This window comes from Malaya genurostris, chromosome 2, assembly GCF_030247185.1.
Source record: "Malaya genurostris strain Urasoe2022 chromosome 2, Malgen_1.1, whole genome shotgun sequence".
Lineage (NCBI taxonomy): Eukaryota > Metazoa > Arthropoda > Insecta > Diptera > Culicidae > Malaya > Malaya genurostris.
Window position 1 is genome coordinate 326,627,059 of NC_080571.1, and position 13,413 is coordinate 326,640,471.

The 13,413-nt window shown below is 39.6% G+C and overlaps 2 protein-coding genes across 9 annotated transcripts in view; both read left to right on the forward strand.

Moving 5' to 3' along the window:
- Positions 1-13,413, forward strand: part of LOC131431442 (uncharacterized) — a 400,265-nt gene that overhangs the window by 100,062 nt on the left and 286,790 nt on the right. The window lies entirely within an intron of this gene.
- LOC131429334 (uncharacterized) lies at positions 1,373-3,958 on the forward strand. The gene has a single exon (XM_058593407.1). The coding sequence runs from the start codon at positions 1,373-1,375 to the stop codon at positions 3,956-3,958; it is 2,586 nt and encodes an 861-aa protein (XP_058449390.1).

Consider the following 13,413-nt stretch of genomic DNA (forward strand, 5'->3'; position numbering starts at 1 on the left):
TCATGATAATATAGAATACAAGTCAAATACAAACAACCTAATATATAAGGAAAATCAATACCCAATGGTAACCGAGAAAGGGTGTCAAACTGAAGAAAATATACGTAGTAGAACGAAAACCAATAACATAAGCTGCCAAACCGAGTTCATTATAGCAAACGTAGACATAATAGGTAAGACGGAAATCAAAACAAATAACTATGACATATATAATAGTGTACATGACAATGTTCATAACAAGAATAATAATGAAAATGACACAGCCGATTTTGATTACAAACAAATGATAAATGAACCAGTTTTTAAAAGGGAAAAGTTTACCACAATATGCAAGGATGTAGACGAATTCAACGAAAACAAATCGGGGCAACAAAAACCTATTCTCACAGAAAACAACTATGACCTTAGCTTAGTGGAAAACAACAAATTTAAGACACTACAAGGATCACGTAGAATAGAAAAAGTTCTCGAAGTGCTAAATGCTGAAGTCTTAGAGGGTAGTTTATCAAAGCGTAATAAATATGAAATAAATAAAAAGCACGTGAATAAAAATGATAACAATAATGCATCGTATCAGAGCAATCATGAGTTATACAAAAACGACGATCGTTCAGATAGTATGCTCCCCGGTTGTGGAACTACTATTACTAATGAAGAGGAGAAGGAGTTTATTGACAGAGAGTATGACGAGGAAGACAAATGGTTCCTTGATTTAGATACAAATCAAGACGTAATTCTTACGGAAAATAAAAGATACGGTCAAATAACTGGTCGAGACCGAACGGAAAAAGTATTAGAATCACTAAATATGAATCATCTAAAAAGAGAAAATTTTAGGGATATAGAGATGATTATGGCATCATATAGCGATGTATTCTATCTGAAGGGGGATAAACTAACTATCACTGATGCGGCAGTGCACGAAATTGAGACCACGTCAAACGTGCCTATCAACAAACGGCAATACAGATTTCCGGAAGCTACAAAGAAGCATATTAACGAAGAAATCGAAGAAATGCGTAGGCAAGGTATCATAAGGCCTAGCAAGAGCCCATGGAATGCTCCAGTATTATGCGTACCAAAGAAGGACGATGAATATGGCAACAAGAAGTATCGAATTGTAGTAGACTTCAGAGCATTGAACTTGGTGACAAAACCCTTTGTATACCCGATCCCCTTGATCGATGAAATCTTAGACAACCTAGGGAACAGTAAATATTTTTCAACTTTGGATTTAAAATCGGGATTTTATCAAGTACCGATCGACCCAAAGGATGCTGCAAAGACAGCCTTTTCCACTCCAAAAGGGCATTTTGAGTTTACGCGGATGCCTATGGGGTTAAGAAATAGTCCATCTACTTTCCAAAGATTAATGAATACTGTCCTATACGAAATAAAAGACGTCAAAGCAATCGTATACTTAGATGATATAATTGTTTTTGGCACTACCGTGGAGGAACACAATAACAACTTAAGTAAGGTGCTGAAGGCTTTGCGTCAACATAATTTGAAAGTTGAGCCGGGCAAATGCCAGATATTGAAAGATGAAATAAAATACCTAGGGCATGTGATAGATCAGAATGGAGTACGTCCTATGGAGGACAATATAATGGCTATCAAAGAAATGGCAGCACCTAGAACGGTCAGAGGCGTCCGCTCATTTCTAGGAACGGTAAACTTCTATGGAAAATTCATACCGCAACTAGCAGAGAAACGTAAACCGTTGAACGACCTCTTGCGGAAAAATGTAAAATTTGTTTGGACAGACGAATGCCAGAAAGCATTCGAGGAGTTAAAATTTTTTCTGACATCCGACACACTGTTAGTTAGACCGAACTACAAAGATACGTTCGTGATCACAACAGATGCTAGCGAGTACGCCATTGGAGCTGTACTATCTAACGAAAAGTCTATCGATAGACCAATAGCATATGCCAGTAGAGGCCTAGTAGGTGCTGAAAGAAGGTACCATACGATTGAGAAGGAATTGTTGGCCATTGTCTGGGCGGTAAACAAGTTCAAACACTTCATTTATAATCAAAAATTCATCGTCTACACAGACCACAGACCGTTAATTTCAATATGGCACTTGAAGGAAACTTCGCCAACGCTAACACGGTTACGATTAAAATTACAAGGATTGGAAATAGACATTCGCTACAAACAAGGCAAGGACAATGTCGTAGCAGACTTTTTATCGAGATTGCCCGAACAGGATGAGACCCCACACACCATATCGGTAGTAACGAGACAACAAAAACGCCAACACCAGCAAGCAGAAGAAGATCTTGCGAAGCAGAAAGATGCAGAGAGTAGAGTGAACCCCAAGCAAATTAGGGATGAATCCGGGCGATTCGCGTTATTTGAAAATAAACAGAAAACTGAATGGAACCCACACATGGACGGGTTGGAAAACATCGATTTTGGATGCGATGAGAAGGAAGATTTGGGGGGATTCTCGTACCTCGAGGAGTACGATATATGTACCAGAGAGAACGACATTGAATTCAATCGATTAAAAATTTCGACAAAGAAAATCGACGAAAACAACGCTGAGGCTACATTCGTAATAGTAAACAGCAAATCAGCATACAAGGAATTGGAGGAAATCGTAGAATTACCTCATGGTCTAAAGGACCACTTGAACGGAAGGATCTTTGAAATTCCGAATAGGAAGCTATGGGGGTTGATTTTGAACGGGTCCAAGAAATCATTAACAGATACACACGTACTTTTGGGAGGGCTAATGGATGCCTTTACAAACTGCCCCGAATACGTAAGAAATGCGGAAACCATTCAAATCATTTCATTCAGGAACTTGAAAAGGGCTCCTGAGTCGACGGCACTAAGGTTTATTGCCAAGAAATTTGGCAAGATATTCACATTATACGCCCCAGAGAAGGATCGAATGCTTGTAGCAGAGGAGGATCGCGAGACAGTATTAAAAGAATTCCACGATTCTCCCTTAGGCGGACATGTAGGTAGCAAACGTATGCGGATGCGAATGAGCCCGCTGTTCCAGTGGAAAAATATGCGCCAAGACATCGAGAATTATGTCAAACAATGCGAATCGTGCCAGAAAAATAAGATTGGCAGGGCAAACAAAATTCCGATGAAGATAACTACAACATCTTCTGAACCATTCGAGAAATTATATATGGACATAGTAGTACTCCCAGAATCAGACTGGGGTAACAGATATGGTCTGGTTATGCAAGACGATCTGACCAGATATTTAATCGTAGCACCCATGACAAATCAAGAGAGCTCCACAGTTGCTCAAACATTCGTAGACCATTATATATGTAAATTTGGGACACCGGCCGAACTGGTAACCGACAATGGAACAAATTTCGTAAGTTCTCTAATGAAAAACGTATGTAAAATTTTAAAAATTAAGAAGATTACTACAAGTACCTACCACCCACAAGCAAACCTCGTGGAGAGATCAAATAGGGAATTGAAAACTTATCTTAGACAGTACGTGGGTAGCGACCCAACAACCTGGGATCAGTTGTTACCATTCTTCACGTTCGAATATAACACGACCATAAACTCATCTACTGGCTACACGCCGTTTGAGTTATTATATGGAAAACGGGAAAATATTCCGAATTCAATTTACAAATATGACAATGATGGTTTATACTACGAAGACTACGTGAACGAAATGCGATCGACATTCAAGCGATTACATACTCAAGCACGAGAAAATCTAGTAAAATCCAAAGAAAAACGGAAGGAGTTGTACGATAGAAGCTCCAATGAATGGCAACCAATGTGGGGAGACTTGGTACTAGTTAAAGCCAACCCCACAGGAGCAGGACAGAAATTACAGTCGCTATGGAGAGGACCCTACGAAGTAGTTGCTCTCCCTAGCGAACAAACGACAACTATCAAAAACGGAAACAGATTAGAAAAGATTCATAACAACAGATTGAAGAAGTACACGGATTAAGTTTCTAATGGGAATTTATATTGGAACAGTTTTTGGTTAATCATTGAAGTATCACAAATTCAATCGCTATAAAGTATCACAAATTTAGCGCCAAGGTCAATATCAGGCTAAACGGATATGGACTTGAATTTTTTCTTTTCAACAACAGACGCACTCGAGAAACAAAACTACGCGGCATAGTAAGCTGTAAACATTAAACAGTCCAACTTTCTGCCGCGCACAGCAAAACCAAGCAAGCGTTGCATGCGCCAGAACGATGGGCGCTCGGCAAAAACAAATGAAACCATCGCGAAAAAAAAAATACAGGCTAAACTCGATTTAGAAGCACCTATGAATATGCATGCAGACGAATGCGCGCGACTAAGCATGGGCGGCGAAAACACATTTCATATTTTTAAGGATTATTAGTATCAGTTGTTTTTTTGTACTATAATCTTAAGAAAAAAATTCTTTCATTAACAAATCCAAGAGTTTTCACGTTTGGAATGTGTCTGCTTGTATACATTCCAGTATCATGACGGCTATCGAAATATTAGGAGAAAACAGCGGAAGTTACGATGGGAATCTCGTGTTACAGAAACTGGGGATAGCGCGAACGATAAGCGGATCATATGATGTTAGGGTGAGTGTAAATTTGGAAGAATTACTAACAATTATGGATAGAACTAGACAGGGGGTACAGTCCCTGGTGGAGGACTGCAAAGCTGCACCAAGAACGATAGATCCTAACCGGTGCAGGGAGTTAATTAAAATGCTTGAGGAAGATAGCAAAGAAATATACGACCTCGGAGAAATGATAAGGAGATCGCCGAGGGGAAGGAAACGCCGAAGCGTGTGGAACGCGATAGGGCTAATGGACTCCGAAGATAGGAGAAGAATGGATATGGATATAGATAGGCTAAGAGGCAATGAGGAAAAAATAAAAGAGCTAACGTATCAACAAACTGCAGCCGTCGATTCAATTTATAACTTGGTGAATGAGTCAGTGCATCAGATAGATCTGAAGGCTATTGAAACATATCGGAAAGACGAAGAAATGAAAAACGAGGTTCTCAGGGACATGAACCAAACAGAATCAACAAGAGACTTATTGTTGATGGAAATGACAGCAATAAGAAAAGTAGTGGAATGGCGAAACACCGTACGGAGAATACGTCATAGACAAATACTTGCATTAAAAATACTAGCCGGGGAGGCGGGAGCAATTGAAATGATAACGGAGCTAGCAGAACCCATGCAATTGCTAAAGGAAATGGAGACACAGGGGAAAAGATCGACGGGAAATACAGACTTCCCGCGAACAGAAAACGGTTATTTAAGTTTGGAAATATTTAACATGGCCAGAATCACACACATTATGGATGAAAGAGGTATATTGAAAGTAAAACTAGCGATACCACTGGTTACAAAAGCAGAGTTTACGACACTAAGGGGAATAGTTATGCCACGAATGCATGGTAATATAGTAACGCTAACACATCTCAAGAGAAACATAATAATGGTAGAGAAAAACAGGAGATGGGGATATGTCATAGATGATAAGACGTACAAAGGATGCAGTGACTATATTGGGACGAAGATATGTAATATGACTAATATGGAAAGCAATCTAGAGACAAGCAGCGAGTGCCTCGCAAATATGGTTTTTAAAGGAACGGCAAGGACCTGTGATGCCCGCGCACTTAGGTTAAATCATACAATGTGGTTCGAAACAGCGCGGCCAAATATATGGGTGTATGTGGCGCCAAGATCAACAGAAATTAATATAACGCAAACTAATGGCGAAAGAATTGAAAGAAGAGAAATATTAGGAGTGGGGACTATGGAATTGAAACACGGCACGATGCTGAAAACTAGTGAGGTAATCATCAGACACCAAGATAAAGAAGAAGCCGAGGAACCAATATACCTCAGGAAAATCCTGGAGGAGCCGATAGAACAAAAGGAGATATCTAAGCACACAGATATACCGGTATTGGATAAAAAGAACACGCTCTATACGTTTATAAACAACAAACGCCTCTTTGATATAGGAATAGATGTGAAGAAACTAAAGGAAAGAAAAATAGAATTACAGAACATGACTTACGCACCACTGGAATACCCATGGATAAGCATAAGCACGATTATCATAATAAGCCTGAGCATAATAAGTGGTTGTGCCTATTGTCATAAAGGAAAAATTTCATGCTGTAGCACAACGAAAGTTATAAAAAGCAACGGAAACGTCGAAAGAAAGAAAATCAAAACTTCAGACATAGAATTGTACGATATAACGATTACAAACGAAAATAGTAAGGGAGGAAAACCCATTACTAAAGACATGATATCAGGGCCTATTTTGATGAATAAGAACGGAAGAGCACGACCGATAGCGGAGACTCAAGAAGAACCAATACCGACAATCTCTGTAGAACCGAGACAAAAAAGCACCAACAGAGAAACAGAAACGGAAAATGAGTATGTGGAACCGTTCACGATAATAGAATTAAGAAATAGAGAGATAGGAATTGGCAGCAAAAAAGGGAATAGCTCGGAAACAATACGAACACCAAAAAGAAGTACCCGCAACATATCCGTTATTTAAAGAATGGCAGCTAAAGCAGCAGCGACGAAGCGAAGCATAAATTCACTGTTTTTTGTTCCACTCACAAAACATAACAAAACGCATCGAAAATGTGTGCTTGTAAATTTGCACGTGGTGTGTAGGTAGGTCTCTAAATAAATATTACGATTTTGAAAGTTTTCTCTGCCGTGTGTTTCGAACCGCTCTTGCGTACGTGTATCCTATTTCTACGTCCAACCATCGAAATAGTCCCCGCCCCCCCCCATAATACAAAGTAAAGAGAACTTCTTCTTCTAGAGTACCGATCAGACTGTTTAGAAATTTTACTTATTAGTGGAGAAAACCAAGCCGTGTATGTATCTCAAAATTATAATTATAGCATACTAAACTTTCAAATAACCTTTGTACGTTTTATTGTTCCCAGCAAAACTAAAAACGCATATTGTATACTAGCCTTATTAAACAAAAGAAATAATAAAATACAGAGCAAAACGAAAACACATGAAATCAAAAACACCTAAGCAATCCGTTTCAGGATACTTCAATTGAGGATGATAACAGCTGACTAGATAAAATCGGAATATTTTTCTGTCCACAAAGTCAATAAGCCGAGCTAAAATTTACAATCCAAGATTATCATTAAGTTATGAAAACTATACAAAATTTTTTAGTACCCATATCCTCGCGCCTAAGTCCGATACCATCACAATCGACTTGATGCTAACCCTTAAGGTATCATCAAGCTCAGTAAGTAAGGGGGCATGCAGCGTCCTTAGCAAATTTGCTGGTTTGCATTGGCGCAGCAGTTTTTGTTTACGCGACACTGAGGTGCTCTGCGTAAACAAAGAAATTTCACGGACAACCGCGGTAACGTTCACGATGGTCTCGGGTTTAGGCCGAACAGCTAGTGAAATGTTAGGAACATAAAAACCACTAGTCGGAAAAAAAATCAGAGTTCAGTTCAGTAGAGTCCAGCTCGGTTCAGCACAGACCAGACTCAATTTCTGAAGAATTAAGTGAAAAGTTAGAGTTCAGCTCGGTTCAGCACAGACCAGACTCAGTTTCTGAAGAATTAAGTGAAAAGTTAGAGTTCAGCTCGGTTCAGCACAGACCAGACTCAATTTCTGAAGAATTAAGTGTAAAGTTAAGTCTAGTTCGGAGTGTAATACAGTAAGCCGTAGGAGTATGCATAGTGGGCATTGTGAGGGTCAAGTATCAAGTGACCTCAAAATCAAGCAAGAAATAATGTTTTCGGAAGGCATCTAAAGAAGTGAAAATTGCTGTAATGAATAGAGATTTAACAGATTCATGTGTAGTGTTTGAGATCACCATGAAGTGTTGTGAATAGATTTTCTAACTAGTGGAGTATGCACTAGATTGTACTGCAGTAGGACATACGTTCATATGGGCGTAAACTTAATGATATGCCGAACTTAGTGAGACTGCGTGAAGTGTTAGCCTTATTAACAATCGTTAGTGACTTTTGTTAGATTGTGGGAAAGAACTCCCAAAACAGCCTAATCCTGCACTATTGAGAATAAGTAGCTGTTAAGTGAAAAGCATAAAAAGATAAACTATAAACTCAGAAAAAAGGTGAATTTCGTGGTATTACTCCGTATAGAACTAAAAGAAACGTCATCTTCGTTATTCTGCCACCCGCCACCGCTCGGCCGGGAGCCTACACTTTCCATATGCAATCTAGTCGAATTGAAGTCGAGCAAAGAGATAAATCTAATGCACTTGGGCGTGCAGGAGGTCTTGGAATCCGTGTCATGCTACCCATATTTAGTACCGTCATGCTAAAATTGTCGCAAATATTATATATTAGAGATGATCTGCTATCATTGTAAACGGAACCCCACATCATTCCGTGCGAATTGAAATCTCCTAAAATCAAACATGAAGCAGGAAGTGCTTCGACAATTTCACTATGCTGTCGCTGTCCAACTTGTGCTCTTGGAGGAATATATACCAAAGCAATGCAAATGTCCTTTCATTTAATGTTTATTTGACAAGCAACAACTTCTATACTAGAAGTCGAAGGAATGTTTAATCTATAAAAGGAATAACATTTCTTAATTCCTAAAAGCACTCCACCATACGGAGAGTCTCTATCGAGACGTATAATGTTAAAGTCATTAAAATTTAAGGCTATGTTTGATGTAAGCCATGTTTTGCACAAAGCAAATACATCACATTTTTGACTATGCAACAAAACTTTAAATGAATCAAGTTTTGGCATGATGGTTCGACAATTCCACTGCAGGACAGTGATTGAATCATTTGCGGCGGATGATAAATTATCCATCAAATGATACAAAACCTGAGAGAGCTGGCCATTGAGCTGATAATTGTTTCAAAAAAGTTCTAGCTATTGGAAGGAATGCCGTTATGATGGTCTTTAGAGGTTCAGAAATATTGAATGCTGCCAAAATCCATTCTACAATTTCCGAAAATTTCAGTAATCCTGTTGGTGAATGTGAAATGGAGCCCACTGGATTATTGTCTTTTCTTGAGCTAGTTTCTGGATTGGTTTGTGAATTTGACAAACCAGGAGGCACAGTTTTTGGTTTTAAATTTGGCTTTTTAGCTTTAACACGGGGATCTTTTTTTGAAGGTGTAATTTTAGGTGTCTTTTTTGGTATTTTATGGTTTGGTAATCTCCTCTTAACAGACCCTTGAGGAGTGATAAACGAGGTATCTTCACTGTTTTCGTCAGAGTCAGATTCCTCTGGCTCCGCAAGATTTGAAAAACCGTTTTCGGTTTCCAAAGGGGAGATATGTATGACCGTTTTAAGCATTTCTGCATATGTGCGCTAAGACCATGCTTTTAAAGAAAGCTTCATTTTGTCTTTACGCAACTTAAATGCAGCGCATATTGAAAGATCATCATGAGGACTCTCCCCACAATAAACACATTTTTCAACGTCTTTATCGCAAAGATTATCCTTATGAGGCCCTTGACATTTGATACATTTGGACTTATTACTACAGTAAGTAGCTGTATGCCGGAATTTTTTACAGTTCGTGCAATTCATAACATGCGGTACGAAAAGCCGAACAGGAAGACGAATTTTATCGATATAGACATGGCTAGGCAACGCAGATCCGGCAAATGTTACTCGAAACGAATCTGAGGGACGATAAGACTTTTTTCCATCGACAGTAGATGCTGAGTACAATTGCTTGCACTCGAGTATTTTAACTCCCTCAAGCATGGAGTTTTTAAAACGACCAATTTCATTAATTCATCGGCTGCCTGACTTGCTTCAGTACAACACCGTCAATTTCCACCTCCTTCGATGAAAAGTAAACTCTATATTCAACAGCAAATGATTTACAGGTGACAAGATCGTTTGCCTGTTTCAAGTCGTTGACAAAAACTCGATTTTTATCTCTATTAACTTTACATATTTCTTTAACTTCAGAGAAATGTGATGTCAAATCCTTTGAAATTTGCATCAAATTTAAAATCTTTTCTTTTTTTCGAAGATAGAGTATCTATGGCCAAGTGGTACCCTGTGGATAATGTTTAGCCCTCGGAGTATTTAAGCTCTTACTAGTATCCGGAATCGGATTCGGATGATCTTCCATGAGATCATCCATTACATTAACTGTTTTATTGTGTAAATTAATAATATCGAAATGAAAACTTGTTTAGTAAAATTGCAATGGAAAATGTATAGCGAAAACATTCACTGCAGTCTCCGTCACTAACTGGAGGATCGACTGCGGTTTCTAGCAAAAGCCTTGACACACCGCACCGTAGTCCAGGGCAGAAATAAATGTTGATGGCAACAAGTGCCCTACCGAGGGTCAATTATCTTGGAAGGCACATTGCCTGGCAGTCAGGACAGTTTCAAAACACGCTCATTTTTCTTCGGGCGTTAAAAGCAATGAAGACAACGCTCGGCAGTTCAGCCGATGAAGAACTTCATTCTGCGAAAACCGTGGCACAGCGGCAGAAAAAAGGCGTAACTCCGCCGGTGCCAGCACTGTCCCAGTTCCGATGCGAACCGACAACACAATAAGAAGTGTGATTTATGGGGAAATTACATTAGATAAGTTTATATTAATGCAAATCACTCGCAATGCCATTGGACCGGTTTGCAACGAAACAGGCTCAGAGCAGACGGGATCAGCAGTTATTTGTTTTCTGAGACACTAACTGAACTTTTAAAAAGGAGAAAATTTTTCGTGTTGCGAAACATAATGATAAGTGAAGACTAAAATTTACAACAAATGGTCAAATGACTTTTGGTTTGATTCGAGGTCCTAGTGAAGACGGTTTTGCACAAAAATTTTGTCCATTTTTTCACTCCGGTTCAGCTCATTAAAAGGAGGGAGGGGGAATTCACAATATGAAGCCTTGTGGAAAATCTGACGATAAGTTTCGGAAAACTTTAAATTTCTCCTCACTGTGCAGCAACGCCGGTACCCCCGAATGAGCGCATGATGCGGTGTCCAATTTTTGGGCTACGAAAAGTTGCTCTCGTTGAATAACACCATCGTGGCTTGCAGCTTTTCGCGTTTTAAGTTGGCTTGTTTAACGGATGCATGCCCCGGTGAGTGCGCCGGATCTTATATTAGTGGCATACTTTGCATTAATTACGTGCTGTTTTGGAGAGCTACTGAATTCTTTTGGGAGCTGTGTTAATGTTTCCCTCCATGATGAAATTATTAATAATGGTTTCAGTTCCAAATGTACATAAATACTTCGTGGTATCTCTAACTTGGCAAAGTTTGCTGTATTTTCAGGACATTCAGTGAAGTACACCGAATAGAGTATTTGCATATTGATTAGGTAACCTTTAAATCGCAGTATTCTATTTGTTTTTCTACAATGGAGAACGGAGTTCGACATATTAGGTCGTTTTTCATTGTATTCGTAATCGCTATTGACTATGATTCTTTTCTCAAGATAGTCTAGATTAACGCTTCAGTTCAATTGCTGCAATACACTCAGATGAAGATCGTTTTGATTTCGGCGTGAGTTATGATCCATGTTTCATCCATTGTCACATATCGACGCGAATAAACTGATTTATTACTTGTAAACACGGCCAAACACTGCTCTGAATCTTCAACACGTGGTTGTTTTTGATCGACTGTGAGTTAACGTGGCTCTCACTTCTGATATATTTCAACGGCCTCAACTATTCTCATGCAATTTCAATTTAAGATTTGATATAACCAATTTGTGAACTTTCAAAACATTTTTATGTTTTTTGGAGTAACCACCTAAATTGGACGACCATAACGGTCATCATAATCGGTGTTTCGGTGAATAAATCTGACATGACTGGTTCACTGGCTTCACAATTACAGGCAACCCTGCCAATGACAGCGATGTGTAAGATGGCTGGGTGCTGTAAAACGAGCGATTGCAAGTCATGCAAGTATGGTACAAGACCGTAAGAACACGCATGGAGGTTTTTGATAACGTTTCATAAGTAAATTTATTGATTTATTTCTAAGTTATCACGATTGGTAGCAATTTCGCGTTATTCTTATTGTTAGTATCAAGTGTACAACTTTGCTTCCGCCGTTTTCCGATAGGTGGCTGTACCGGCTGAGGCTGGTCAAAATACATAGATGATAATGCCTTTAAAGTGACAGTTGTTCTTGTTTCCGTATTATTCACGCTCGAAAATGTCTGTTTATGGGCCCAATTCTCGCCATTTGCCGGAAGTTTTACTTTTCTGTTACAATTCGAAAAAATGCAGCTGAAGCCCATCGAATGCTTTCAGAAACTTACGGTGATGCTGATCTGAGCAAAAGAACGTGTCGGGAGTGGTTTCAACGTTTTGAAAATGGTGATTTCGATGTCGATGTCGACAAACATGGTGGTGGAAGAGAAAAAACCTTCAAAGATGAACAACTAGAAGCATTGCTTGATGAAGATTCGTGCCAAACCCAAGAAGAGCTTGCCGAATCGTTGGGAGTGAGTCAGCAAGCCATTTCTAAACGTCTCAAGGCCCTGGGCATGATTCAGAAAGAAGGAAACTGGGTGCCGCACGAATTGAAACCAAGGGACATTGATCGCCGTCTTTTTGTATGTGAGCAACTGCTTCAAAGACAAAATCGTAAGGGGTTTTTACATCGAATCGTAACCGGTGATGAAAAGTGGGTTCGATACGATAATCCTAAACGCAGAAAATCATGGGGAAAGCCCGGGCATGCTACTTCGTCGAAGTCAAAACCGAATATTCACGGCGCCAAGGTTATGATTTGTATTTGGTGGGATCAGCTCGGTGTGATTTACTACGAGCTCTTAAAATCGGGTGAAACCATCATAGAAGATCGCTAATGAACGCAACTGATGCGCCTTAATCGCGCGCTAAAAGAAAAGCGGCCACAATATCAAGAGCGACATGACGAAGTCCTCCAACGCGACAATCCTCGGCCTCACGTCGCAAAAGTGGTCAAAAAGTACATGGAAACGCTGAAATGGGAAGTCTTGCCCCACCCGCCGTATTCCCCAGATGTCGCCCCTTCTGACTTCCACCTATTCCGCTCGATGGCACACGGCCTGGCACATCAACATTTTCAATCCTTCGAAAAGTTGAAAAAATGGATTGCTTCATGGATAGCGTCAAAAGAGGACTTCTTTTTTAGAGCCGGGATCCGGAAATTGCCGGGAAGATGGGAAAAAATTGTCACTAGCGACGGACAATACTTTGAATAATACATCTGTAAGCACTTTTTCGCAATAAAGCTTGTAATTTTGAAACGGCGGAAGCAAAGTTGTACACCTGATACACTGAGGTCTTTTTTACGCGGGATATACGTACCACGTAAAAAACCGCATAACATCGGGAATCCGCATAAAAAATCGCGTAGCTTCGGAAATCCTCGTAAAAAGCCGCGTAACAAACCACTGTTTGGT